The sequence below is a fragment of the Rhipicephalus sanguineus genome, chromosome 4, assembly GCF_013339695.2.
Source record: "Rhipicephalus sanguineus isolate Rsan-2018 chromosome 4, BIME_Rsan_1.4, whole genome shotgun sequence".
Lineage (NCBI taxonomy): Eukaryota > Metazoa > Arthropoda > Arachnida > Ixodida > Ixodidae > Rhipicephalus > Rhipicephalus sanguineus.
The window spans coordinates 184,369,953-184,394,535 of NC_051179.1; the positions used below are offsets into that span (position 1 = coordinate 184,369,953).

Genomic DNA, 24,583 nt, shown 5'->3' on the forward strand with positions numbered 1-24,583 from the left:
TGTTACACGTTTTGGTTTAGAGCTATTGTTGTGTGCGAATGTGCGGTAAGTTTGCCTTGGGCTTATATATGCTTTGGCGTATGGAAGAACAAAGCAGTTGTTAGCGCTTGTGTCATACGTTTCTTTTCTTCGTGGGTGTCTTGTGCGTTTGCGCTGTAATATTAGCTCCAGAATACTGGTCACGGTGTAACATATATACTGTGATTCTGGTTCAGCCGTCTCGTTTCTTACCTCCAGTGGCATAAGCCTACAAGAGCGAAAGCGTTCCCACTAGCTCGCGCCACCAGGAGCCACAGCACGCTCTTCATTTTCCCTGGCGGACTGGCCATGAGTGGCGTGGCCCTACAACCTCAAAATGAAAAACTAGCGTGGGTCGCCAGCGATACGACGCAAACGCAGCGCGGGCAACGCTGCAATAACATGGCCCGCGTCTCGCATATTTTTATGGCATCTTCGACAAATCACCCCGGTGCGCACCGGGGCACCAAGGCGCTACGATGATTGGACGAAACGGTGCACCGGTGCGCACCGGTGCGATTTGATGAAGATGCCATTAATTTCGCCACGTGTGGCGTCCCGTGCGTTTCACCCAGCGCCGTGTGCGTTTGTCTTCTGCCGTTAGTATCAAGGAGGACGAATGAGGCACGGCGTAATGTTTTGACTGGGTACCTCGCATGGAATCACTGTTGCATATGAAGTAATTGTAGACAGAATGTACTTTCTTGTCACTGTTGAAAACTGAAGCCCTCCAATAAAGAAAAAAGAAGAGGCATGTCGTAATTGTCTAAGGCAAGGAGCTGCGGAGCGAGGGGTCGCAAGTTCGAAACCTCCGGGCGAGCGCTCCGGAATTTTTTTCTTCTGAATTATTTTTATTTATGGCTTTTATTTATATATATACGCATATACATGTCCGGGACATGACGGCGACAGCAAAAATCCGCCGAGGGTATCGAAATAATTGCTATCGCAATAAAAGCCATTTGCAAGCAGCAAAGTAACTAGTATGCTTACATTTTACTGTGTAGCCTTAGTCAAATAATAAAATCACACCATCTTCCGCTAAAGGGGACGATGAGGCGATGCGAAGCAGTGTTTCGGCATGTAGAGACCGCGTTTCAGAGGTGGAGTGGTGAGGGGGAAAGGGGAAAGGGGAAGGGGAGAGAGGAAAGGGGAGGGGGGAAGGGGAGGGGAGAGGAGGAGTGGAGAGGGGAAGTGGAGAGGAGATGGTAAGGGAAATGAGACGGGGAAAGGGAAGGGGAGAGGTGATGTGGAGAGGGAAAGGGGAGAGAGGGAGTGGAGAGGGGTAGTGGAGGTTTGCGCATGCGCAGTAAGGGTGGTCACGCCGCACACCACCACCACCACCACCACCGGATTGAACTCCGCTATAAGATGCTTCACATCTAAAAACAGCCAAATGATGTTGCCTTTCACATTGTGATCGAGACCGTATAAGGTACCAACAGGATTGTTTGGAGTTATTTTAATACTATGGATATGGATAAACCATATAGAAGGATGTTTTATCAGAAAATGCAAATTACTATAAGACATTTGTACTAATAGCACTGCTTGACGTGAACACACCCACGTTGACGCCTTGGGGCACGTCTCCGTCCCGATGACTAACGGCCATGAGCATGATTTAACCCTTGCGGTAGCTGAAGTTGCTAACGCATACCTGAACATCGCATTACTTGACGCCATGTCAAACTTGTAAAGTCTATTCTGTATTTTGCATTCATGATTGTCCGCCATCCTGCTGCATTGCCAACTTGTAACGGGGTCGGGACCTCGTCAAGCTCTCGAGCTTTTAGTCCTGTACTCCTCCTATTGGCCGCGAGATAGAGCGGAGTCGCCATCTAGCGGCTTCTGGCTGAACCGCGCCTAGTGTGGATTTCTCCGTGCGTCGTCTGCTAGCCCCGTTGTGTTTGCATGTGCGCGTACGTCATGCAGATCCTCAAAAGGCGGTTTGTTTTGTTGCGTTAGTGCAACTTTAACCGCTCGTACGTATGCCTAACACGGTGTAAAGAAGCATTTGGCCTTGATCAGCTGTATATGTACTGTAATAAGATCAGAGAGTGCACTTATCGAGAGTGCTGTGTGCGGTCGTCGTACCCTCCGTTCACGAGAGTCATATCAGTGTAGGTGCCGCTCTGTGGTTCAAGCGCATTGCAAAGTGCACTTGGCGTTGCCCTAAAGATAAGAAGTATTAAATCTCATGTGAATATAGCCTTTTGGCGGCGCGGTGGTAAAAAAAAAGGCACGCATATACTTGAGCGTTGTGGTTAGGTGTTGTTTATACGTTACGCGACGAGCTTTAGTTGTGTACGGTCCTGGTTTCACTAGAGAGAAATATTTCTGTTAAGTCACGTCTGACACCTCGGTACTTAAATTGTCCCCTAAAATGAACAGAAAGTGAAATGACACGGAAATCGCAAAACTGAGTTCCCTTGCGCAATTTTAACTTGTGGCGAAATTTACGCAAAACACCCGTGTACTTAGATTAAGGTGCGCGTTAAAGAGCGCTGATGGTCAAGATTAATCCAAACGGCGTAGTTTACATTTATGTTGTAGTAATTTCACGCGAAGCCACATTTTTTTTTTTACATTATCTTGAGCGTTTGTGTTGCGTTGTTTAGATTGGCAGAAGGCAGCGGACATTATTCGTATGAAAAAGCGTACTTTGGTCCCGTGAAATAACCGGACCTTTGTTCCATTACTGTCGTGCAAGTTACTGTTACTGGAATAAAAACAAGCGTGTGCGTGTTAAACATCTCCGTAGCGCTAAAGCGCTGTCAGCCACGTAGCTTTCCTCAGTAAACCTATAAACTGTCCTACATTTCACGGAGAAATGCGAATGAATATTTGGGCACGCAGTGCACAAAGTGCTATTTCAACTCATCGCGCAGGAATACGGGCTTTCTTTTTGTAGAGGGGCATCCAAATGAACAAGAAGTAAATAGTTAGTTCAGTCGCGCGATTCAGCAGTGCGTAGTAGGTGGAACACAAGCTAAACATGTACAAATAAAACAACAAGAAAACGTCACCCATTGCGAAAACGCCGACTGCCGCCGAAGGCGAGCAACCCGTTCGTTGGCAGAATGCGCTTCTCTCACAAGTAATTGTAACGTTCGGCGCGCTTCGTGCATTATTTGGGAATGAAGAGCGCACATATTACCACAAAGCTGCAGTCAACGCATTTTGTTTGCCGGAAATCGGGTCACATCGCTCACAACGAAGCGCTGTTGTGCACGTGTGTATACGCGCCGACAACCACCTATCCACACTAGCGCGGCGACGGTGCTGCCACCTGTAGCCCGATCTCGCGGCGAATTGAAAGGAAATAAATTGATTGATTGATTGATATGGTGAATCCCGCGCAAAGATGGCATCAACGAGCACATAGTAAAGACTCATACTCGATATGCACTCCTTCAAAGTGTCGTGAAACGGCAGAGAGCCTCGTGAGAGGCTCTCACAAGGCGAACGTGGAACGTTGTGCGACAGCCAGACGAGCGTCGGAGAGCTATTTTAGATGCGAAGTATCTTAAGGCGGAGCTCAATTCGGTGGTGGTGGTGGTGGTCGTGGTGGTGGTGTGCGGCGTGACCACCCTTACTGCGCATGCGCATACCCTCTCCACACACCTCCTCTCCACTCACCCTATCCCACCCCCTCTCCACTTTCCCTCTCCTCTTCCCCTCTCCCCCTCCCCTCTGCACTTTCCCTCTCCACCCTCCCTCTCCCCTCCCCCTCTCCCTCTCCCATACCCCTCTCCCCTCCCCTTTCCACTCTTCCTCTGAAAGGGGGCTAGACATGCCGAAATTCTCTCCTGCGCAACGCCGCGATGAGCTCGAGCGCATGCGCGTCCCCTCCGCTTCTCTCTCCTCTCCCACGCTGCCCCCCTCTCGCCCGCCTGTCGACCGCGTTCCCCGCTCGCCCTGCGAGAATTAACGGCCAGGCTAGATGGAAGATACGACGCGCGTAGCGTCCCTCTTCGCGTTCCACGACGCGAGGTCGGTAGCATGCCCAACGAACGCCAACGGAACGCGATCGTGCAAGTGCTCCGGCTTCGCACCACCACCACCACCACCGGATTGAGCTCCGCCTTAAGATACTTCGCATCTAATAACTGCTTCACCTCTGCACTTCGCAGATCCGCCGTTCATCACCATGTCATCCCCAGGTGAACGGCCTTGTCGAACGTACAAACACCCTTACTAATATGCTGGTTATGTATGTGCATCCAGTCACAAGAACTGGGATGTGATCTTACCGTTTATCACCCATGCGTGCAACGCAGCGAAGCACAAAACCACAGGCATCACGCCTTTGTACATGCTTTACGCTCGATCGCCACGCAGCTCGCTCGATACGATCCTCCCATTTACGCTCCATGCCCAGGACTCAGTGGCCGAAACATTGTGCCGTGCCGAAGAAGCGACTGAAGACCAGGCTTTGACAGAGTCTGGTCCACCAGACGAAACGTTAGTGAAAATATACAGTGCCAAACTAACGAAAGTCGTATTTTCTTTCTTCTTCCTCTTATACATACATACATACATACATACATACATACATACATACATACATACATACATACATACATACATACATACACACACACACACATACATACATGTGTGTGCGCGTGTGTGTGTGTGTGTGTGGATATCGTTTCCAATGGAGAATTAGCTGTAGTTATGCGCTGCCTCATGTTTTTTCTCTACACTGAGCCCGTATGTGGGCGCTGTAAATCGTATTAAGATGCTGTGCCAATTAGCCCACCAACTTATATCCTCGTAAAAATGCCAATATTCAATAGTGACTGCCGTAAGTAAGAGTAAGTACGCATGTACAGCACTAATACTATACATTGTACGTTTATATCCGCGCAAATCTCGGTGCAGGAAAAACAAATTCGAGGAAAAATTTGTCCTTACAGCTTACAGAAGAAATTTGCATAAGAGGCCGGTCATTTGGCTTCTTCTTCAAAAGCCAAGTTTGCCACGTCTTTGCCGGCTTGCCCCGCAACCTGCCAATACGTTATTCCCATTATTAGCGAAGTTATGTGAAGTAGGTAGCAAAAGTGTGAGATCATAACAAGCTTTAGAACTTTTATGACTGCCACAATATCGACATGCAGGCATAACTGAATTTCTGTGACGGCCACTTGCGCTATTCGAAAAATAGGAAGTCGTTGTCGCAGGCTGATCCGAGAAGTCGAGCCGCGAGCGGTGAGCCCCGTGCTGAGGGGTCCGGTGCTGGTCAGTGAGCAGCCGCGGCCAGCGGTGATCGACGAGCGAGGCAACCCGCTCCCCGCGCTCACCCGGCAGCCGGCGGCCGAAGACGTGCACACGGGGGCATTCGGGGCGGAGCCACTCTTTCCCGACGAATCGGAGAGCGATGAATACTTCGACGAAAACCTGCACACCGAGGGCCAGCAAGACTGGGGCGAGGCAGATAGCCCGCTGTTTCTCGAGACCGGCACTGTGGAGTTGCACGAGACTCCACAGGATGACGTTGACAACTTACCGCTTTCAAAAGGTATGCAGAGGAACGCACGGAAGAAATTTTCTCTTCTTTTCATAAGCGACGCCTCGCCCGGCACAGCAGCAAATATTGGTTAGATGCAAAATAATGTGAGGGATGGAAGGGTGCTATGACCATCCCATTTATATGGAGGCGGGGACCTGCGAACCACCATGCTCAATATTTAATTACACGTAATGCCTTCCTTAAATGGAAAGATCTTCCTTAAATAGGTAAACTTTAACACGTTCGCTGCGGCACGTTTCCTTGAGGTCTCGTTTTATGTGTGGAGTGACCCACCAGTGGACCATTCGGCATATCTTCCAGGTGCGCCGTTACCCACCGGTGGATCACGCGCAGTGCCTGTTTCCTGTGCTGCAAAGAGATGACGCTGCTTCCTTTGTGGCTGGCATTTGGCGTGTTTACTTGAACGATAAAAAAGCTCTTTTGCGCCTTTTTCGTGTAAACCTAAGCTGAAGTACAAAGTACCAGGCACCATAAAACAGAGAAATTCCGTTTATGTCATAGAAATATTTATTGTGTCGAAAAAAGCCGAACATTAGTAGGGAAATTAACTACGCATTGTAGTGTAAACCCTGCGCATATAACAGTTGACGCTAGCTTGCTTGTTATATCACTTGTGCTTAGCATTAATGTATGGCAAACTCGCGGATGGCTTGCCAGGGCATTGTCCACAAAAAGTGGTAACTTTTCTCGCTTTCGCCTAAGTGTCACTCTGCCTCCTACTGGTACTGATGGCTGCATAGCAGCCAGTGCAGCGCCGTCAAGTGCTGCGTGCCGAACCTTCAGTTTTCTCCAGCGTGTGGACGCGCTTTCTTCCGCGAGTTTCCTCGACGTTGTCTTGGCGGGAGCCGAACAGTGCACGCGCCAATTCTTCTCGAAAGTTTATCATGGGCATGGAGATTCCTTAAAGGGCCCCTCACCAGGTTTGACAATTTTCAGCTGACGAGCGCAATGCATGCACTGGGCGTTCACGATCACGTCTGTCAAAACTTGAAACGGTACGCGCCGCGGAAATGGGTCAAATTTCAAGCTGAACGCTGCTTGCCCTTCTTCTCGCGGGCGCGCGCCCAGAGAATGAGGGGATGACGTACACGATGGAATGGCCCTACGTAGATGGTAGTGCTGTGACGCCGCCAACAGTAGCACGTGACACTGTGATAATTATTTGACACGACGTGTAGCTTGTGTAATTTGTTGCTGGAATAGATGAATAAAACTAGGGAGCAATAATAAAACACAAAAGGAATGTGTGCCTTTTCTTTTTTAATCTTTACTGCGAATCGCAGCGAGATGCGAGACTAATCTACCTCCGTTTCGCATGCGTTCATGTTCTCGCGCTTTGAGCGTCGTGCCGACGCCACCCATTACAACTAAACTAATTTTCTACCGCGTTCCAGCGCTCTCATTTATCCTCCCGTGTCTAACTAGATGTCCATGCGGCACACCACTAGTCTCGCGTTCATATAGACGATTTTCCGCAGCGGCGCACGGGCGCTGCCATGCTTGATCACGTGATCGTAACTGGCCTTCCCCCAGTCATTTGCCCCAGCCAACGCATTGGGCCAGCGAAGCGGCCATGGCCGTACCACACAAGCTGGTTGCAGCAGGGTGTAAGCAAGTCATATGCTTGCGCAGCAAAACATACTAAAGACGATAGTCTTTCTTGGGGAACTTAAACGCAGAAATTTTGGTCTGTCTTTCTGTTTGTCGGCACGTCACCCGATTCAGCCACACGGCCAAAGTTGAACCACTTGCTTACCGCCCACCCATCTTGAAATAGTACGGCTGTTCATGCTTGTGAACGTTGTCGATCAAGCAGTAAATATTACGCATATCTGAGGCGCAACATCATTAGGTAAGTATTAGGTGGTGTGTTCCTTTAATAGAAAATACATAGATACGCAATTTTAAAGACCCTAGTTTCTTAAGCTGCGCTGAAAATGCGACTGCGCTGAAACTTGTCTTCCTCCGTGCCCTCTGCACAAGCTCATGTTGTGTTTCGGTTTCGGTTCAGTATTGCATTGTACGAATGACAGGGGCGCCGCTCTGGCATTCCTGTTTTACCCAGGCGACGTGTAAATAAAAGAGTTTGTGGAGAGTACTCGTTGAGTGCGGACGTTTCTTCTCCTTTGGCGCATCGCGCCAAACAGCGTGTTCGGGCTGGCCGGCGTCCCCACCGGTCGCGTTGGTCACCGCCGGTCTTCGCCTGCCGCTGCGCCGGGACGACCAGCCCGCAACACAGCACTCATGTTTCCCGACGTATTGCCAGATGGCGTCCATATCTCACGCAGCGCCTCTTCTATCGTCTTTAGACGACATTTGCAGCGAAGCACGCAGATACGCGGCCAATTGGAGACATACTGAGCAGCGCTGCCAAAGTCCACGGCAGTGGAATGGCCATGGAGACGGCCACGGTAGGGGGACGGCCACGGTGCGGTGGCGCCGTCTAGTTTTGATTGAACAAACCAGCTGCGGAAAATCGTCTATACTCAAGGGTAAACGTTCCCCTGAGCTTAAAATCATGTATGACGAGTAACAATCTCGGGGGAACCTCGAATGGAAAGACCATGAAGAGTGATTAAGAAAATAAAAGATTTGCAGAACTTTAAGCCGACTCATGGCTGCTTCGCATACTACTCAGGGTTCCCTTTACGGGGAGATGGTGCTCTTTTTTTTTTCTTTTTTCGTTGACAGCATTGTGCCGAACTGAGCGTTGCGTGTTCCGCAGCAGCCCGTGTGGCCGATATCGCCCGATGCCGCAAAAGGCTAAACGCGGAAAAGTATCGTTTGATTACCATTTCCACCTAGGGTGCCTCGATGTGTGCGCCCCCCTAAAGCGGAAAAAACGCGCATCGAGGCTCCCTAATTCCCACCGGTTCCACATGCAGCGCACCTAGCGTCGTGCATAGATTTCCTAAAATGAACTAGAAGGGACTCTGGCGCTGCAATCGTTCAGCCACCATGGGAATGATGGGTAGTACACAAATTTACCTAGTTTTCGTACTTGCGGGCTTCGAACGCACTTGTGGCTTTGTTTACTGCTCTGTTTTGGTTTTCTTTCGGATAAAAGAATGGATCGTTGTGAACTTCATGACCAGATTTGAAATGGTGAGCCTAAAAAAGTTAAAGTGGTGAAGTGGAACAGCTGACTTTTGCTGAACTTCGTTTTGCGACAAAGCGGATGCAGGCGACGCGGAGCCAAACGGAGCCGAAAGAACGAAGTCTAGACAAATCTGTGTACTGCCCATCATTCCCATGCTGGCTGAAGCGCCATGCGTTGCAGCTCCCATAGACACTAGCGCCAGAGTTCCCTCTAGTGTATCTATATGAATTTCAATGGCGTCGTGCCCGTTGTTTTGAAAATACACAAGTTAGAAATAGAAGTGATTCGTTTCTAAAAAAGCATAAAAATGGGGTTTTATTCTTTTTAGGGCTCAGTTACATGGCCTAGCTACCACCATATGAATATTACGAGGTACTTGTCCCGTAAAGCCAATCAAAACGCACGGCCTTTGTGGTCACTGCCACATGACGAAACGTCACTTCCCATCACAAAAATAGCCGATGTGTGACGCTGTAGTCCGAAATCAAGGTAGCTTATCTGGAGAAATAAAATTGTAACGGCTTCGTTTTCGGCGATGCCACTTGGCAAAGATGTCCGCGCAGTCCACAGTACCAGAACAAGCGTTGAAAACGACATGCTTAATTTGTGTCGCAGGGCCCCCTTTAACATTGTGGCGACCACTGCGCACAGACCTACGCAGCCTCCGTCTCGTCACCGATTAGCCCGGCGTGACACAGCTACCTGCTGCAACACGCTTCCGATAAAAGACAGCGCCACGCAGTTTCGTCGGAGGCTTACGTCACCACTGCTGGCTATATAACCCAAGCTACCAAGCTTGGTTTCCTGCTTGTTTCTCTAACCTTCCGAAGCGCAGCATCGGCATGCTTGCCCTGCTGCTGCTACTACGTTAATAAACATCGTTTTGTTTTATGTTGGGATCCGTCCTTCACCGACTCCGCATCCCACAACATCAACAGAGAAGGCGCTCACTCGTTTAGGCCACTCAGTCCGGAGGCAATCGCTGACGATGACTGGGCTCTTGATTCTACAAGGGTAATCGATGGGTAGGAATGCTAGAGCCCTCTGAACGTAGGATGCAAAAGGCCGCTGCCGCATACCACGCTCAGAGACGACGGCTCTAAAGGGGTTGCCTTTTATTTATTTATTTATTTATTTATTTATTTATTATTTATTTATTTATTTATTTATTTATTTATTTACAAATACTGCTGTCTCTTTGTGTGTCTTCACAGAAAAGAACGCAGAAAGGCTCAGGCCCATTGTCGCTTTCACAATCTTCGCCAAAGTGCCCCGCCACGGTGGTCTAGTGGTTATGGCGCTCGACTGCTGACCCGAAGGTCGCGGGATCGAATCCCGGCCGCGGCGGCCGCATTTTCGATGGAGGCGAAAATTTTTGAGGCCCGTGTACTTAGATTTAGGTGCACGTTAAAGAACCCCAGGTGGCCGAAATTTCCGGAGCCCTCCACTACGGCGTCTCTCATAATCATATCGTGGTTTTGGGACGTTAAACCCCAGATATTATTTATTAATCTTCGCCAAAGTAGTTAGTCCCATTTCGTCGCACAGTTTTGCCGCGACATTAGTGAAGCCTTCCACATTCAAGAGCATGGTGTTTCTTGTGTAAGCGTGCCCTCAATTTCCCTTCACTGCAGTGAAATTAGATATATATGGGGTACTAGTGTGACAGCTTCTTGATAATGTGCTCGAGCTGATTATCTTCGTTGTATGGCCTTTATCACATGTATGTGCATATCTGCTCATGTTTCCTTGTGCTGTGCAGACACCTGTTTCCTATATATCGCAGTTGTTTTGCAGTAAACATTGGCTCAGCGCCGTGTCTGTGTCTTCATGTCGTCCCGTCTTGAACGCTGTTCTATTCATCTACTGTGCACAAACTAGCCTAAGCAAGCACACTGCTCCAGTTTAATATGAATTGTTGGAGGATTTCCCACTGGTGGCGCAAATCATGCCCCATATTTACCTTAATTTCTCGATTGCAAATGCGCTGCTGTGCATAATATCGGCGTTTTGAACGTTGTGAAGTATTGATTCTTCAACCTGACGTGACATGAAAATGCTAAAGTGCTCAATTAACGGAACATGGCCGCACTTGGGGATTCCCTTTAATTTTCAGTACTGGCATTGTTGCGTTATTCATTTGACTTGACTATTCAATGCTTCAGAAGAAATGGTGCAGATATAATAGAAAAAACAGTGCGTACACTGTCATCAGTCTACAAGCTGTTTATTTTTTACTCCTGTGCTCGAGTCTCAAGAATACGGATGCTTCATCTGCATGAGCACCGCAAGTGCTTTTAATTGTGCCCACTTCTACAGGTGGCGCCAGCAAGAAATTCTTGGAAAATAAAGACGACGTCCTCACCGCTACTGTGATCCTGGACAGCGCAACAGACTCGCGCATCACCAGCGACGCCGGCATCGAAACTGGTGATTTAGCCCTGCAGGCGCGTGACAGGTGCGGTTTCCTTTGCTCGCGAGCTATCATGATCCCTAACACTTTAGCTCCTTGTTGCCGGAAGTTGAGGTGCATTCATGCGTGGATGTAGTTCCGCTACCACACGCTGGGCAGTCATTGCTGGGGCAAAACGACGACGGGCGCACTAGTTGTAACACATCCGTGAACAAGAAATACAGCGCTCAAACCGTTTCTAATCAGCCTTTGCTCGTGACATGGGCCAAACACGTGGGCGAGTAGCTTTCCAGGCCAATATTTCGCCTTGTGCATGTTCGGCACATGTGCGTAACTGCTGCCTCTTGGAAAAAAAAAAAAAAAAAACGCGTGTCTTTTAACCTATTGCTCACGGAGTTTAAATCGCATCATCGATTCAAGCAAGTCAGTAAGACGCTTGTGTAGCGATAAGTCTACTCACGGTTTCTTATCAAGTGTGGCGCTACGTAGGCAAATGGTTCACGGCAACGTCTCGATTGAGTAAATTAAAAGTAGAGGGGCTTTAGATCTAAAGCCTAATTTTTTATGCAAGGCGTTTCATCTCAGGTGACCTGCCAGAGCTCATCTTGGTTCCCAGTGATTTTTGATAAAGAACCTCTGCAAAAGTAGAGGGGTTTTAATATGCGAAGTTCTGCGCCGTGTTTTGCGCTCAGCAAGTTGCATAACTGGAGTGGAAGCATGTGTAACTTGCATATGGTCACGCATCTTCAGATATACGGGCAGGGTTTACTACAGACAGGGCTGTTGGCTCTTGCAAACGCGTCGGTTGGTCATGGCCCTCGAGCGTAGCACGCTCAAAATTGTTTTTATTTCTGCATGACTCTGCTCTAGCACTCCACCTACTACTACAGGTGGCATTAACCCCCTTGCCTCGAAGCTCTAGAATAACGGAATAAAAAGAATAAAACAATGTATGCATAAAACGAAAGTGCAAAAAAAAACATGGCTGATCCCTCTGTCATAGGAATCGGTATAACACGAAAGTAAAACGTGTCTTCACAGAAGTAGTTGAGCGTTTGTTGTGCATTGTTTCGCCCCGAGGGCGAATGGATGAATGCTATAGCAACAAGTTGTAATGCCACGCGAAGAACGGCAAGCAGCCCGAAACTTGAAACGCGCTGATCAAGCAGAAAGGACTCACGGAACGAACATACACAGGATGAGCGCGAACAAGCAACTGTCACAGCTCGACAGTTAAAGCGCGCTGGTAAAATACAAAGGAAGACGCACGAAACGAACGCACAAGTATACACAGGATGAGCGCAAACTGTCACGGTTGTAACTTATTTGCAGGGCTGGGCAAAGATACTTTGAAATTGTATCGCGATACGATACAAGATACTCCGGCAAGAAGTATTGGAGATACAGATACAAGATACTGCCGCAAAAATTGTATCCGATATGATACTTGGCAATTGTATCTTAAGATACTTCGATACATTCTCAAATTTGTTAGTATAGATCCACACAATATAGCAGCAAACGCCTATGCACGAAAATGTCTGCTTGAAAATTTCTTAACTGTGAGCTATCTTGTTTCACTTGAATGAAATGTCTGCTAGTATCTCAAAAGATTTGCCCTTCTTGCTCAACGTACATTAGTTTTCTTCCAAAATAACTTATTTGGGTTTGTTTTAGCTTCTTCACAGGACAACTCTTTGTACACCTCGCTGACAGTGGTACTTGCTTGTCATTTTTGCAATTGATGGGGGTCGCTGCACAGCTTGCCTACCATCTAGCGGGTTGTCATATAATCACAATAACTTCAATAAGAAGGTAAGAAGCCTTCGCAGGACGGCGCAAATATCGGTGTGGACTTTTACCTTGTCCGTAAAAGACCGTTTGCACAATACCGTATATCCGGACAGGTGTACAGCAGCAACAACATTCGTAGCGACATTTTTTTTCGGGGGGGGGGGGGTACGCATGGTGTATACAAGGGGTTTGACACCTTTCGCTAGAGGCCCGGCCAGCACACATGACCGTCTTCGTACCATTTGTCTTTATTTTCTAAATAAGTATGTTCGTGAGCTGCACAGGCATGACTGGTCTCAAGCATTTCTTTCGTGAGGAACATATGGTCAACGTGAGCCGAAGCATAAGCGTGGAACAAAAACTATCTTTCAGAATCCGTGTCCAAATATCATTCATTCTGCACATCAGTATCGATGTTTCTCAAATCCTGACTCCAAATACCCTTCAGAAATGACCTATATATGAGGTATGGGAAAAGCTTTCTTTCAAACGTCATTTTGTTCAAACTCTCAACGACCATCTTCACTGGCCCGGCCTTTGCAACTAAATTTCGCGACTGCGGCCCGCTGGCTATAAGCTCAGTTTGAGACCCCTGGTGTATACGCAGATGACGTAAAACTGCAATGAATTTTCATATTCTACTTATCTGCTGGCGTAAAGGAATCTTTGTTGATATACACACTAACGTGGAATATTTTTAGCAATTTTGCTTCAACGAGAGAACATGTGCAACACAGAAACGTCTCAGACGTATTGCATAGTTCCACAAAGCGTCGCAGGACACAGCCGCTATTCGCGCTATCGCCGCTTATAGGTACGATTACGTGGCGATTACTAATGCGAAAAATATTCGAGAAAGCCTAAAACTGGAAAACAAATATAACTAAAATAGAGAGGTAGTTCTGTATCAAACATTCACATTGAATGAGTACAGAAACACATTACAGACGGCGCCCTAATAGCTCTTGAGTATGAAGTATCGTCGACTTACCTGTTGAGACAATAGAAAATTCGGTGCTTATGGAAAATTGCCTGAAACGGCTCGTTGGGACGTTCATGAGTAAAACGGAGCATTCAGTAAAACAACGTTTCTTGAATCTCCCTCCTAACATCTTTAAGATGGCTCCTAATGATTTCCATTATTTTAATGCAAACTCAATTTCGCTATTTTCCTAAGCGGTAAGCAGGATGTTTTGCACTCTTTACTCAAGGTACGCCCACATAATTATATATTGTTTTCAAAATCGCCTTGGCAACGTGTACATGTCTAAACAGTAGTGGAAATGAAGCAGCCAGAAGAATAAAGCAGAGGTCTTATTTTGGGAGCGCGTTACAAAAGACATGCTGCAGTGACCAGACCGGCAAAACAGTGCAGAGACCTAGGTAATGTATGGGATGCAAGAATGACAGCTAAGAAAGCACTTGTGCTAATATTCAAATTATGATTTCATAAATTCTTTGATTAAATGTAGCAAGAATTGAAAAATACGGTACGCCAAGACATTTGCTGTTAGGTAAACGTTTGCTCTGTTAGATCTAGCATCAGTACCAGTGGTGCTAAAGTTGTTAGAATCTTATTTGCATATAAATTTCTATATATGCATATTATATATATATATATATATATATATATATATATATATATACATATATATATATATATATATATATATATATATATATATATATATATATATATATATATATATATATATATATATGCTTATATATATGCTTATATATATGCTTATATGCATGGCATATAAGTTTAACTTACATCCACGAGATCCTTCATCGCTGATATGTAAAATTCACACGACTCAAACGACCCCATTCTTGCACGCATTACATTTCGTTACGGATCAAGACGCAAAAGAATCTTCAATAACTACACTGTAGCAACATCAAAATTTGCGCGATATAAGCGGCGCAGGACAATGGCTAAGAGCAAGTGTCACGGTATTGGCGCAACTAAAAAGAAAAGAAATCCAGCGAGCAAAAGGTGCGTGGGCTCGGCGTAGACGTCCACGCGTATGTCTTCCTCATCTTCTGCCCTCACTGTTGCGCCACTGTTCTATGACTTATTCAGATGGCTTAGTGGCACTACTACCAGCTTGAGAAGCGGAGCTCGGCCAGCGATTATTGTTTCACATGGTTGTGTTGCGATAGAAGTATCTTGTATCTTAAGATACACGATACATTATCGAATGTATCGGAAATACAGATACAGATACTCGTCTTTCGAGACGTATCGCGATGCAGATACAAGATACCCATAGAGTATCTAAGATAGTATCTAAGATACATGTATCTTCGATACTGCCCAGCACTGCTTATTTGTTTGTGAGCACCGCGCTCCTTTCGCAAAAGCGGCCGCTGCAGTGAGCGAAGTGACATTCGTGCTCTTGTAACTTCAACGCAAACTTGCGGTGAGAGCGCAAGACGTACAAGATAAGCGCGCGCGCACGAGCGACCACGCCCTGTAGAGGCGCACGCTCATCTGAACGCGTGAGGCGACGACCTATAAAGCGCGCCCTTCGAGCCCTTCGCGCCATCTCGCTAGTGATAACGAAAACACGCTGATGTACCACCGATCTCTGAGTACCGCCACCGGCAACTGGTGTATATAATAGCACGCCGTTAGTATGACGAAGAAGGTGCTGTCTCTGGCGGAGTCGTTTAGCGCTGCGCACTGGGGATCGAGGGTCGTAAGTTCGACTCCCGGGGACGGAACTTTTTCTTCTAGTAGCGAGGACAACAAAAACCAGTAAATATTTTCTTCTCGCCACCAACAAACGTATGTGCATTCAATGCATAACAAGGCGAACGGGACATCAGAGTACTTTGGGAAGGCCTATGAATGCTTGCTCCTCCCTCCAAAGTTCGTGGAAAACGGAACTCGAAAAATAAATACAGGTACAGGGAGCGAGTCATTTTCGCAAACCCCGCTTGTCCGTCGCCGAGGACGCAGGTTGTACCACTTGCTTGGTGTTGTCGGTGACTGGGTGGCCAAGCTCTGGTGAGGCATATCTGGATCCCCAGCTGCTGCGTCTTGTGCATAAAATGGTTTCAGATCTGAGACATGAATAGGGCCACACGCTTGATTAGTTAAGCAATCTTTCAGCATGTACGAGAGCCTAGATTTCTGGGTGATTGTATACGGTCCGTCCCACCTGTTAGCTAAGGAAGCTGCAAAACCTTTCATGGCGTCGCTGAGCGGGTGTGTACGCTTTAACACCAAGTCCCCAACCTCAAAGCTAATGTTTTGTCGACGCTTGTTGTACTGTCGTGCCTGTTCCATTCGGGACAAATCGAGGTGCTGTCTGGCTTGTTGTACCGCGTCGGTCAGCCTCTGTCTCTGCAAACTTTGAATAAGGCCTCGAAGAAGCGGTTGCACATGTCAAAGCGCTGTCCTGCGGAAAGCTCAATTCTTTGCCCAGGTTAAGTTGAGCAGGAGTGAAACCCGTTGAGCGATTCACTGTCGTCCTAGTTGCGAACGCTATTTCTGCCAGTTTCAGATCCCAGTCTTTATGACGCCCAGTATGCGCGACAAGCATAGATTTCAGATTTCGGTTTACCCTTTCCGTGACGTTGGCTTGCGGGTGATACACAGACGTGCGCTTGTGACGAATTCCCAGGGCGTCACAGGAATCCGTGAACACCTTGCTGGTGAAGTAGGTCGCGTCGTCTGTGATCAGCTGGGCAGGGAACCCGAACCTCGTGAAGGTTTCGAGAAGGCAGCCCCATACTTTCTGCGAAATGAGATTAAACAATTCAACCTATTTCGTTAAATGGTCAGTCAGAACAAGCAGATACTGGTTTCGCCGCGGACTCATGGCAAACGGGCCCATTACGTCACATGCAACAATCTGCCGTGGCGATGTACTCTCAACTGACCGCATTGTTCCTAACGGTAAACCCCCACGTGGTTTCGCCTTTTGACAAACTGAACTGGAACGCGCGTAGCGTAGTACATCCTGTTTCAACCCTGGCCAGGTTACCGTACGACACAGCTTCTCGTAAGTCTTCTGCCCTGAAGAGTGACCAGCTAAAGCACTGTCAAGGTAGTACTTTATGAACAATTTGCGAAGTTTGCGAGGAATAACAACTCGATACGGTGACTCCACACTACCCTCATCAACCTGAGGAAAGTACCGGAACAAGATGCCTCCTTCTCCGAGCAGGTAGCAGTCGGTCTCCTCGTCGCTTCCGGTGTCAGTTGGATCACGAGCTGCTAGCTTTTCTGACACCTTACGACAAAGGCCATCGCCCTGCTGTGCTGCAAGAAGCTCCTGTTTAGTGGCCAAAGTACCCCAACGTGACTGCATTGTCACAGCTGGTGTCCTAACTGCACACACTGTTTCCGGCTCGACCTGGTGTTCAATAGACAAAGGTGCACGTGGAAGAACGTCAGAAACTGTGTTAGTGCTACCCTCTTGTACTCAATGACACATTCGTAGCGCTGCAAGGTAAGCGCCCATTGGGCCAATCGTCCCGAGGGATTAAGCAATCGTTTCAGCCAAGAGAGCGCTTGGTGATCAGTCTGAATGACAAACTGAGCCCCGTCCAAAAACATGTCAAACTTCTTCAATGCGAAAATGATAGCCAGGCACTCTTTCTGTTACCGAGTAGTTTCGTTCCGCCCCGGTCGGAGTGTGGCTTGCGAAAGCAACGGGCCTCAGAGCGCCCGCGCATTCCTGTAAAAGTACTGCGCCAAGTCCGTAATCGCTGGCGTCGGTCTGTAACAGAAAAGGTTTGTTAAGATCTGGCAGCTGAAGGGAGATCTGGTGATCGCTTTCAGAAGCCTGTCGAAAGCTTCTTGCTGCTCACCGCTCCAGAGCCATTTAGTTAGTGAGCCATTTAGTTTAGTTAGCAACTCAGTTAGTGGTCGGGAGATGTCTGCGCACTGCGAAATGAAGTCACGATAGAAAGCAATCATTCCGAGAAACCTTTGCAAGCTCTTAGTATTCTGGGGTGGGGGGTAATAGAAAGCAATCATTCCGAGAAACCTTTGCAAGCTCTTAGTATTCTGGGGTGGGGGGTAATCTGCAATTCCCTTCAGTTTATCTCGGTTTGGTCTTAGTACGCCGTTGTCGACAACAAACCCAAGAAGGTTGATTTTGTTCGTAGAGAGCTGCAGTTTTCCGGGATGAGCAGTTAGACCGGCGGCTGACATGCGCTGTACCACCGTATGCAAGTGTTCAAGATGCTCTTCAAACGTGCGCGAAAACACAGCCACATCAAGATACCAAAGCGCATAATTAAACTTTGCGTCACCCAAGACCATATTCATCATGCGCTGATAGGAACTCGGACTATTGGAAAGACCAAAGGGCATGCGCGCCAACTCAAACAAGCCTCTATGGCATGTGAACGTTTTCGGAATATCGTCAGGGTGAACCTTTATTTGCAGATACCCACGAGAGCAGTCGATAGTGGTGAAGAACTTTGCGTTTCCCAGGCCATAAGTGATGCTCGATATTGCTGGCAAAGGGTGGAATCTCTCAACGTGACTGCGTTGAGCCTGCGGTAGTCCACACTTAGAGCACTGCACGGGCCGGGCCGTCCGAAGCGTTTTCCGGCGGGCTCGGGCCGGCCTCGCGGCTTGAAATTGCGGGCCTGGGCCGGGCTTGAGGCTGCGGGCCGTACCGGACTCGGGCCCGCTCATTCATGACCGAACCCAGCTCGGGCTGGGTTCGGTCATGTACGCCCGGGCTCGGGCTGGGCCCGGGCCGAAAAAGCAGGCCAGTGCAGTGCTCTAGTCCACACAAAGACGTGCCGTACCATCTTTCTTTGGGGCGTATACACAGGAAAGGCCCACGGACTGTCCGAGGGTCGTACGGCTCCTGCATCGATCATTTCGTCCAGGGCTTTATCGAGGACGGCTCGCTTGCGCTTGCTCAGCGGTCTCGAGTTGCAGCGCCAAGGCCGGGCGTCGCCGGTGTTGTTGCGATGCACTAGGACGTCGGTCTTCCCAGGATGTTCCGCAAACATTCCCGAGAACGGTGTCAGCACGGCCTCTAGCTGCTTTCGTTGATGTTTCGTTCCCGTGAAGTCGCTGAGGGACTGCTGAAGGCAGGGTTGTGTGCATGGCTGCCACGCCTTCCGCGTGTCCTGGTACAGGCACGAAATCTATCTCCTCCGCAAAGAGTCTTGTCTCAGACTGTCCGTGAAGGCGGTAGCCTCTTGCAGGAAAGTCGAGTGTGAGCCCCTCGTCTGCAAGAAAATCTCGGCCAAGAAGCAGTGGCACTGATAAACCAGGCAAACAAACAAATCGCTGGCGCTTCGTTTTCCCATTAAAGCTTATCCGTAAACGAACACAACCTTCAGCGTTCGATACGTGGTTTGATGCTATTCTCAATTGAACGTTTGTGTTACGAAACAAATCGAATATGGCTTATTTTTAGTACGAGTAATCTGATTTAGAAAAAAGTTTGGTGGTCTGATGAGTCCGAGTGAGTCCGCTTCCGGAAAATTTTGGCGAGTCCGAGTCCGAGTGAGTCCGGTTGAATTATATTTCCGTGGGTCTGAGTCCAAGTGAGTCCGGCTGCGTTATATTTTCGCGAGTCTGAGTCCAAGTGAGTTCGTCTGGGCTATATTTTCGTGAGTCTGAGGCCGGGTGAGCTCAGCTGGGCTATATTTTCATGAGCCTGAGTTAGAGTGAGTTCCCATGAGGAAAATTTTGGTGAACTTGAGCCTGAGTGAATCTGGTTGAGGAAAATTTTAGTGAATCTGAGTCCGAGTGAGTCTGTTGAGGAAAGTTTTGGTGAGTCCGAGCCCGAGTGAGTCCGCGTGAAAAAAATTTTGGTGATTCTGAGTCCAAGTGAGTGCTTCAGCAAACTTTTGGTGAGTCTGTGTCCGACTGAGTCCTAAGTGAAAAAAAATACAGTGGCTTAGCTCAGCTATGCCAGGATATACGTAGCGTTAGCAAAGGTTCAGCTGATTATTCTTAGCTTTCCAGATTGTCTAGGATTATCTTGATTGTCATGCTTACTGCTGCTCCAGTGACACACACACTGTATACGTACTATGTGGCACATGCATATTTATTTTTGCTCAACGTCGGTTGCTTCTCTATTGCGACAAAGACGGCTCGGCGGTCAGTGAAGTAACACGCTGCCGTCTCTATGGCCCCAACACAGTAACCGCTAATTGCCAGGCAACTAATTCGGGATCCGATGAGATAAGCTTCTCGGCTCTTCTGCGCCGTCGAGCAGCATTTGCGCTCTCCTTCTCCATGGCGTTACCCACCTGCAAACGCCAGTCAGAGGCGCTATCAAGCGGCCCCAGCGCAGTGTCAGACGGCGACTGCACAGCGAAGGCGAATAGCTGCGCGCGCGCCGGCGCCACTGTGTCTATGGCTACGACGTCACTCCTCTCGAAGGCGGCGCAGACCAGCAGCGGCGAGCCGCGTGCGGCGGTGTCGGAGAGTGCGTGAGATGCCAGCTCCGGTGACCCAGCTGTGTGACATCACTGATCCTCGCGCATGCGCAGCACGGCCCTTGACGCTCCACGTGAAATTGGCTCCGGCTAGGCAAGTGTAGCTAACGCTACAAAAAGTAAAACGTCAGATCCCACGTACCGTGGGAATAGATGTTGCAGTAAAGTAGAGAGGTGGGACACAAGACGAGCGCTGACAGCGCTCGTCTTGTGTCCTCTTCTTTCTGCTCCGTCCAGTTCGCGCTGAAACGTTTTCAAGAATCGATGTTATGCGAAGCATGCGCGGGATTGTGACTGCGGCGTAATTTTTCACATTGAGCGGAAACTTACGGAATGACGCTAGTGAAATATTGAAGTAGTGTACGCACACTCATATGTCGAAGAGTCGCATATGTATTATATACATATGCGAGAACTACAAACAGTTGTGTGTAGTTGCGTAACAATTCCAACAGCAACATGGGTGTTACTAACACCAGACGCGGCAAGCTGATATGTGTTGCTTATATTGTTCAATACTGGGTAGCGCGAACCCAAACAAGACCAAGAAGGAACACAGATGCGCAGGACAGGCGTTACTCGCAACTAAGCTTCATCCTGGAAAGTTTTCCCTAGATATATATACACAGCCGAGTGGCACACGCAGGCGCACTGCACGTATGTTACAGTCACAGTTGCAGTTGTTGCAATTGCGTTACAGTTTCTATGCTTATACATTGGAACCTCGGTGATACGATCACGGCTCATACGAATTTCGGGGTGATACGAATTTTTCGTTGGTCCCGGCCAAGGCCCATTGGCCTGCAATGTAATGGAGTACGGCTGTTGCGAACCGATTTTCACCCAGCGACGTTTGATACGAACGTACGCTACCGCCCAGGTACGAAGAGGTGCTATCCGCGCTGTCGCGGAAGACGCGCCAAGCACGTGCAAGCGCGGGAACGCAAGCGTGGGCATGCGCGTCGCATCGCCAAATCGCCAGAATCACGGTGAAAGAAAAACACGTTTCTTGCGGTCAGAATAAACCTGCAGAGACGCGTCACAGCATCCAAGATTGTGTGCGCGAATCTTTGAGGCTATGTGCTTCCGTGTGCCTTCGCGTTTAGATTACAGAAGACATAAGCGCCATGTTTTTTTTTTCTAACGCGTCGACGTGGGCTGCTGTCGTTGTTACTGTCTTTTCACGTGCCTGCCTCGTGCATCAGACATTCTATGAAAGGTAGACGAGGACCGAAAGAAGGCGAGGACGGTATTGGCGAAGGAGTCAGGCCTCACAACGTCAACATGCGCGACCGTTGAGGTCGCACTTGTGCGGGCACGGTCGTAAATTTCCCAAAAAACATCCCCAACACCTCCGCGATAACAAAATCATAACACAGGACCGTGGTTCTGTAATTTTGTGGCCTTGATCCATCGCGTCAAAGCACTTCTTTCGTTACTTTCGCTGCAGTCATGCAAAAAAGCATGCTAAAATTTCGAAGGGGCTACTGCTGTCGCGGGTCACAACGCACCTGGTTCATTAATTAAATACGCGCGTACGGGCCGTATATTTACGAGTGCTGGTATGATTGCCGACATCTAAAAACTTATCTGACAATCATTCAGGGTTCTTCCTGACGTTGCTGGTTCCCTGAAAAACAATAAATGAAAATGTACGCCACCTTTCTTTTGTCGCATGCTAATTTTCCATGCCTTCTGGTGACACGAATTTCGGATGATACGAATTTTTTTGGTGGTCCCGTGAGATTCGTATCACCGGGGTTTCACTGTACTTATCTGTTATGACGGGAACGCACGTACGTTTCACGAACCTGTGTGTATGTGTAGAAGGGGTTCTGAGAGTTCTTGAACAAAGTCATCATCACCGTGATCAGTGAGCCCCAGCAGCTGGACCGGACTTTTTAATCGGATCCGTTCGTGATTGCGGCTACGGGGGGTCTAAGTGCAGTGTGAGGTATAGTAGAGCTGATGGAAATCCTGGATGCCTCTTACCATGAGATGATCTGTGATGCCTCCTGTCCTAGACGTGGCAGCGAAGTCTTTTGATGCCCTGTCCACACCCAAGCCGTCTTTCACGCATGATGAGGACCAAGTGTTGTTGGGTCTTTATAAATCAATGTTCAAGTCACTGGTAATGACGAGAGGTCTGGTTTTCTCGGCAGATTTATTGTAGAGAAGCCTTCACCCCGGATTTTCGTAATCCACGTAGTCCACGTTGCGGACCACGTGGACGAGTGCATGGTAGTTGAGCGTCTTCCAGGGGTGTTCTGTCTTCAGCTTCCTCACTTTCTTTGCGTCCGCCGCGGTAGTGTAGCGGTTACGGTGCTCCGCTGCTGACCCGAAGGTCGCGGGTTCGATCACGGCCGCGGCGGTCGAATTTCATTGGAGGCAACATGCTAGATGCCCGTGTACCTTGCAATCTCGGTACACGTTCAGAAAACGAGATGGTCAATTTTCCGGAGCCCTTCGCTACGGCGTCTCTCATAATCATATCGTGGTTTTTGGAAATAAAACCTCACTAATTATTATTATTATCACTTTCCTTGCGTGTCAATGTGTGTGTGTTTGCGGTTGCTGTGTTGGTTGAGACTCTGTATCACCTGTGGCACATACCCGCGTAACATGAACTCTGGTATGCGGATATGTGCCACACTTGACTGAGAGAAAGGGTTTCATGACGTACGCGACAGGTATTTTGCGTTATTCATCTCATGACCAGTGAATCGTGTTTGTCATACACTGATACCCTGCTATGCTATTTTTGGTATATTAGAAGTTATGGAGACGACAACGAGAGCGCCCAGACGTAGGCGGCTAGATAGATAGATAGATAGATAGATAGATAGATAGATAGATAGATAGATAGATAGATAGATAGATAGATAGATAGATAGATAGATAGATAGATAGATAGATAGATAGATAGATAGATAGATAGATAGATAGATAGATAGATAGATAGATAGATAGATAGATAGATAGATAGATAGATAGATAGATAGATAGATAGATAGATAGATAGATACGCCCAAAGTGCATGACGTTCGCTAAGAAATAATTCGCATTTAAAACGTTTTTTTATTTGTCGAGCCTGGTGGCACACTTGTCACCGCCCGTTATAATGGGGACGCTCATAGCATTCATCCATTCATCCATCCCCTATTGCATGATCAAGGAAGTGAGCAGCTGCGCAAGTTCGCTTGTTATCTTACGGTGGCGTGGTGGGTACTTCGCTGATTCGAAAAAGGAAGAATTATGGCGTAGTGGGCACTTTGCAACTGTACTTACAGTAGGCATTCAAGAATAGTTTTAAGAACAATCTGGCACCGAAGTAGTTAATCATGACAAACTTTGCGCAAACTACAAAAAGAACTGTGCACAGCTTGAAGAAAGACGCATACAATATACATCAGCGCAAACTATCAATTGTTTAATACGGTGATGAACATGAGATATATACAGAGACCACACACACGCGCAGAGATGCCCTCGCTACCGACGCCATCTAGCCTCGTTCATTAGCTCTATTTCCGTTTGGCTTAGTGCTATCGACGGTTGGCTTACACACGCACACTCTACTTCCATTTTTATATTCTAGGTTTCGACGACCTCCCTTTTATTTTTTGGTCCACCTGTGCACAGTTTCTAATTCTTCAAACACTGGACTGAGCATGTACCTTCTGCAGTGTGTCTCCAGAAGGCTGGTACCTTGCAAGAGGCCACATTTGTATTGGTGCTCATGCAGCCTCTCGATGAAGCACGTTCCCGTCTGCCCAACGTAATGAGCTTCGCAGGAAATTGTAACTGACGTTCCTTTCGCATTCAACAAATCTTTTCGCATGTCCGGTCGAGCACATTACGCTGTCGGTCCTGTTGCGGTCATCGTATATTTTTGCGCACAATCCTATTAGCTTTATCGGCGCAGTGAAGACCAGGGGCGTAGCCAGGGGGGGTGGGGTGGGGGGGCTCAAACCCCCCCGAAATTTTTCAGTTTTGCTTGCGTATATATACACGCGCACATACAAACGCACGCACGAACATACATAAAGTATGGTTGAACCCCCCCCCCCCCCCGAAAAAAATTTCTGGCTACGCCCCTGGTGAAGACCGTCCTCATACCGTACCTTGCAGCAACCTTCTTCATTCGGTGTGCCACCGTATGCATGTACGGCATTCTGATGAAAGGTGGCCTTCTTTCATCTTCTGGAAGTTGTTTTCTTTGTTTGCCTTAGCATAACAGACATTGTTGATGCCAAGAAATGACGTGGGTACCCACTCG

At 48.0% G+C, this 24,583-nt stretch overlaps 1 protein-coding gene across 1 annotated transcript in view; it reads left to right on the forward strand.

The window, feature by feature from the left end:
• LOC119391905 (testis-specific serine/threonine-protein kinase 1-like) overlaps nucleotides 1-24,583 on the forward strand; it is a 62,614-nt gene that overhangs the window by 21,701 nt on the left and 16,330 nt on the right. The window contains exons 7-9 of the mRNA XM_037659556.1: nucleotides 4,363-4,485; nucleotides 5,208-5,545; nucleotides 10,977-11,115. Of these exons, the coding sequence (XP_037515484.1) occupies nucleotides 4,363-4,485; nucleotides 5,208-5,545; nucleotides 10,977-11,115 (600 nt within the window). The remainder of the gene's footprint in view (nucleotides 1-4,362; nucleotides 4,486-5,207; nucleotides 5,546-10,976; nucleotides 11,116-24,583) is intronic.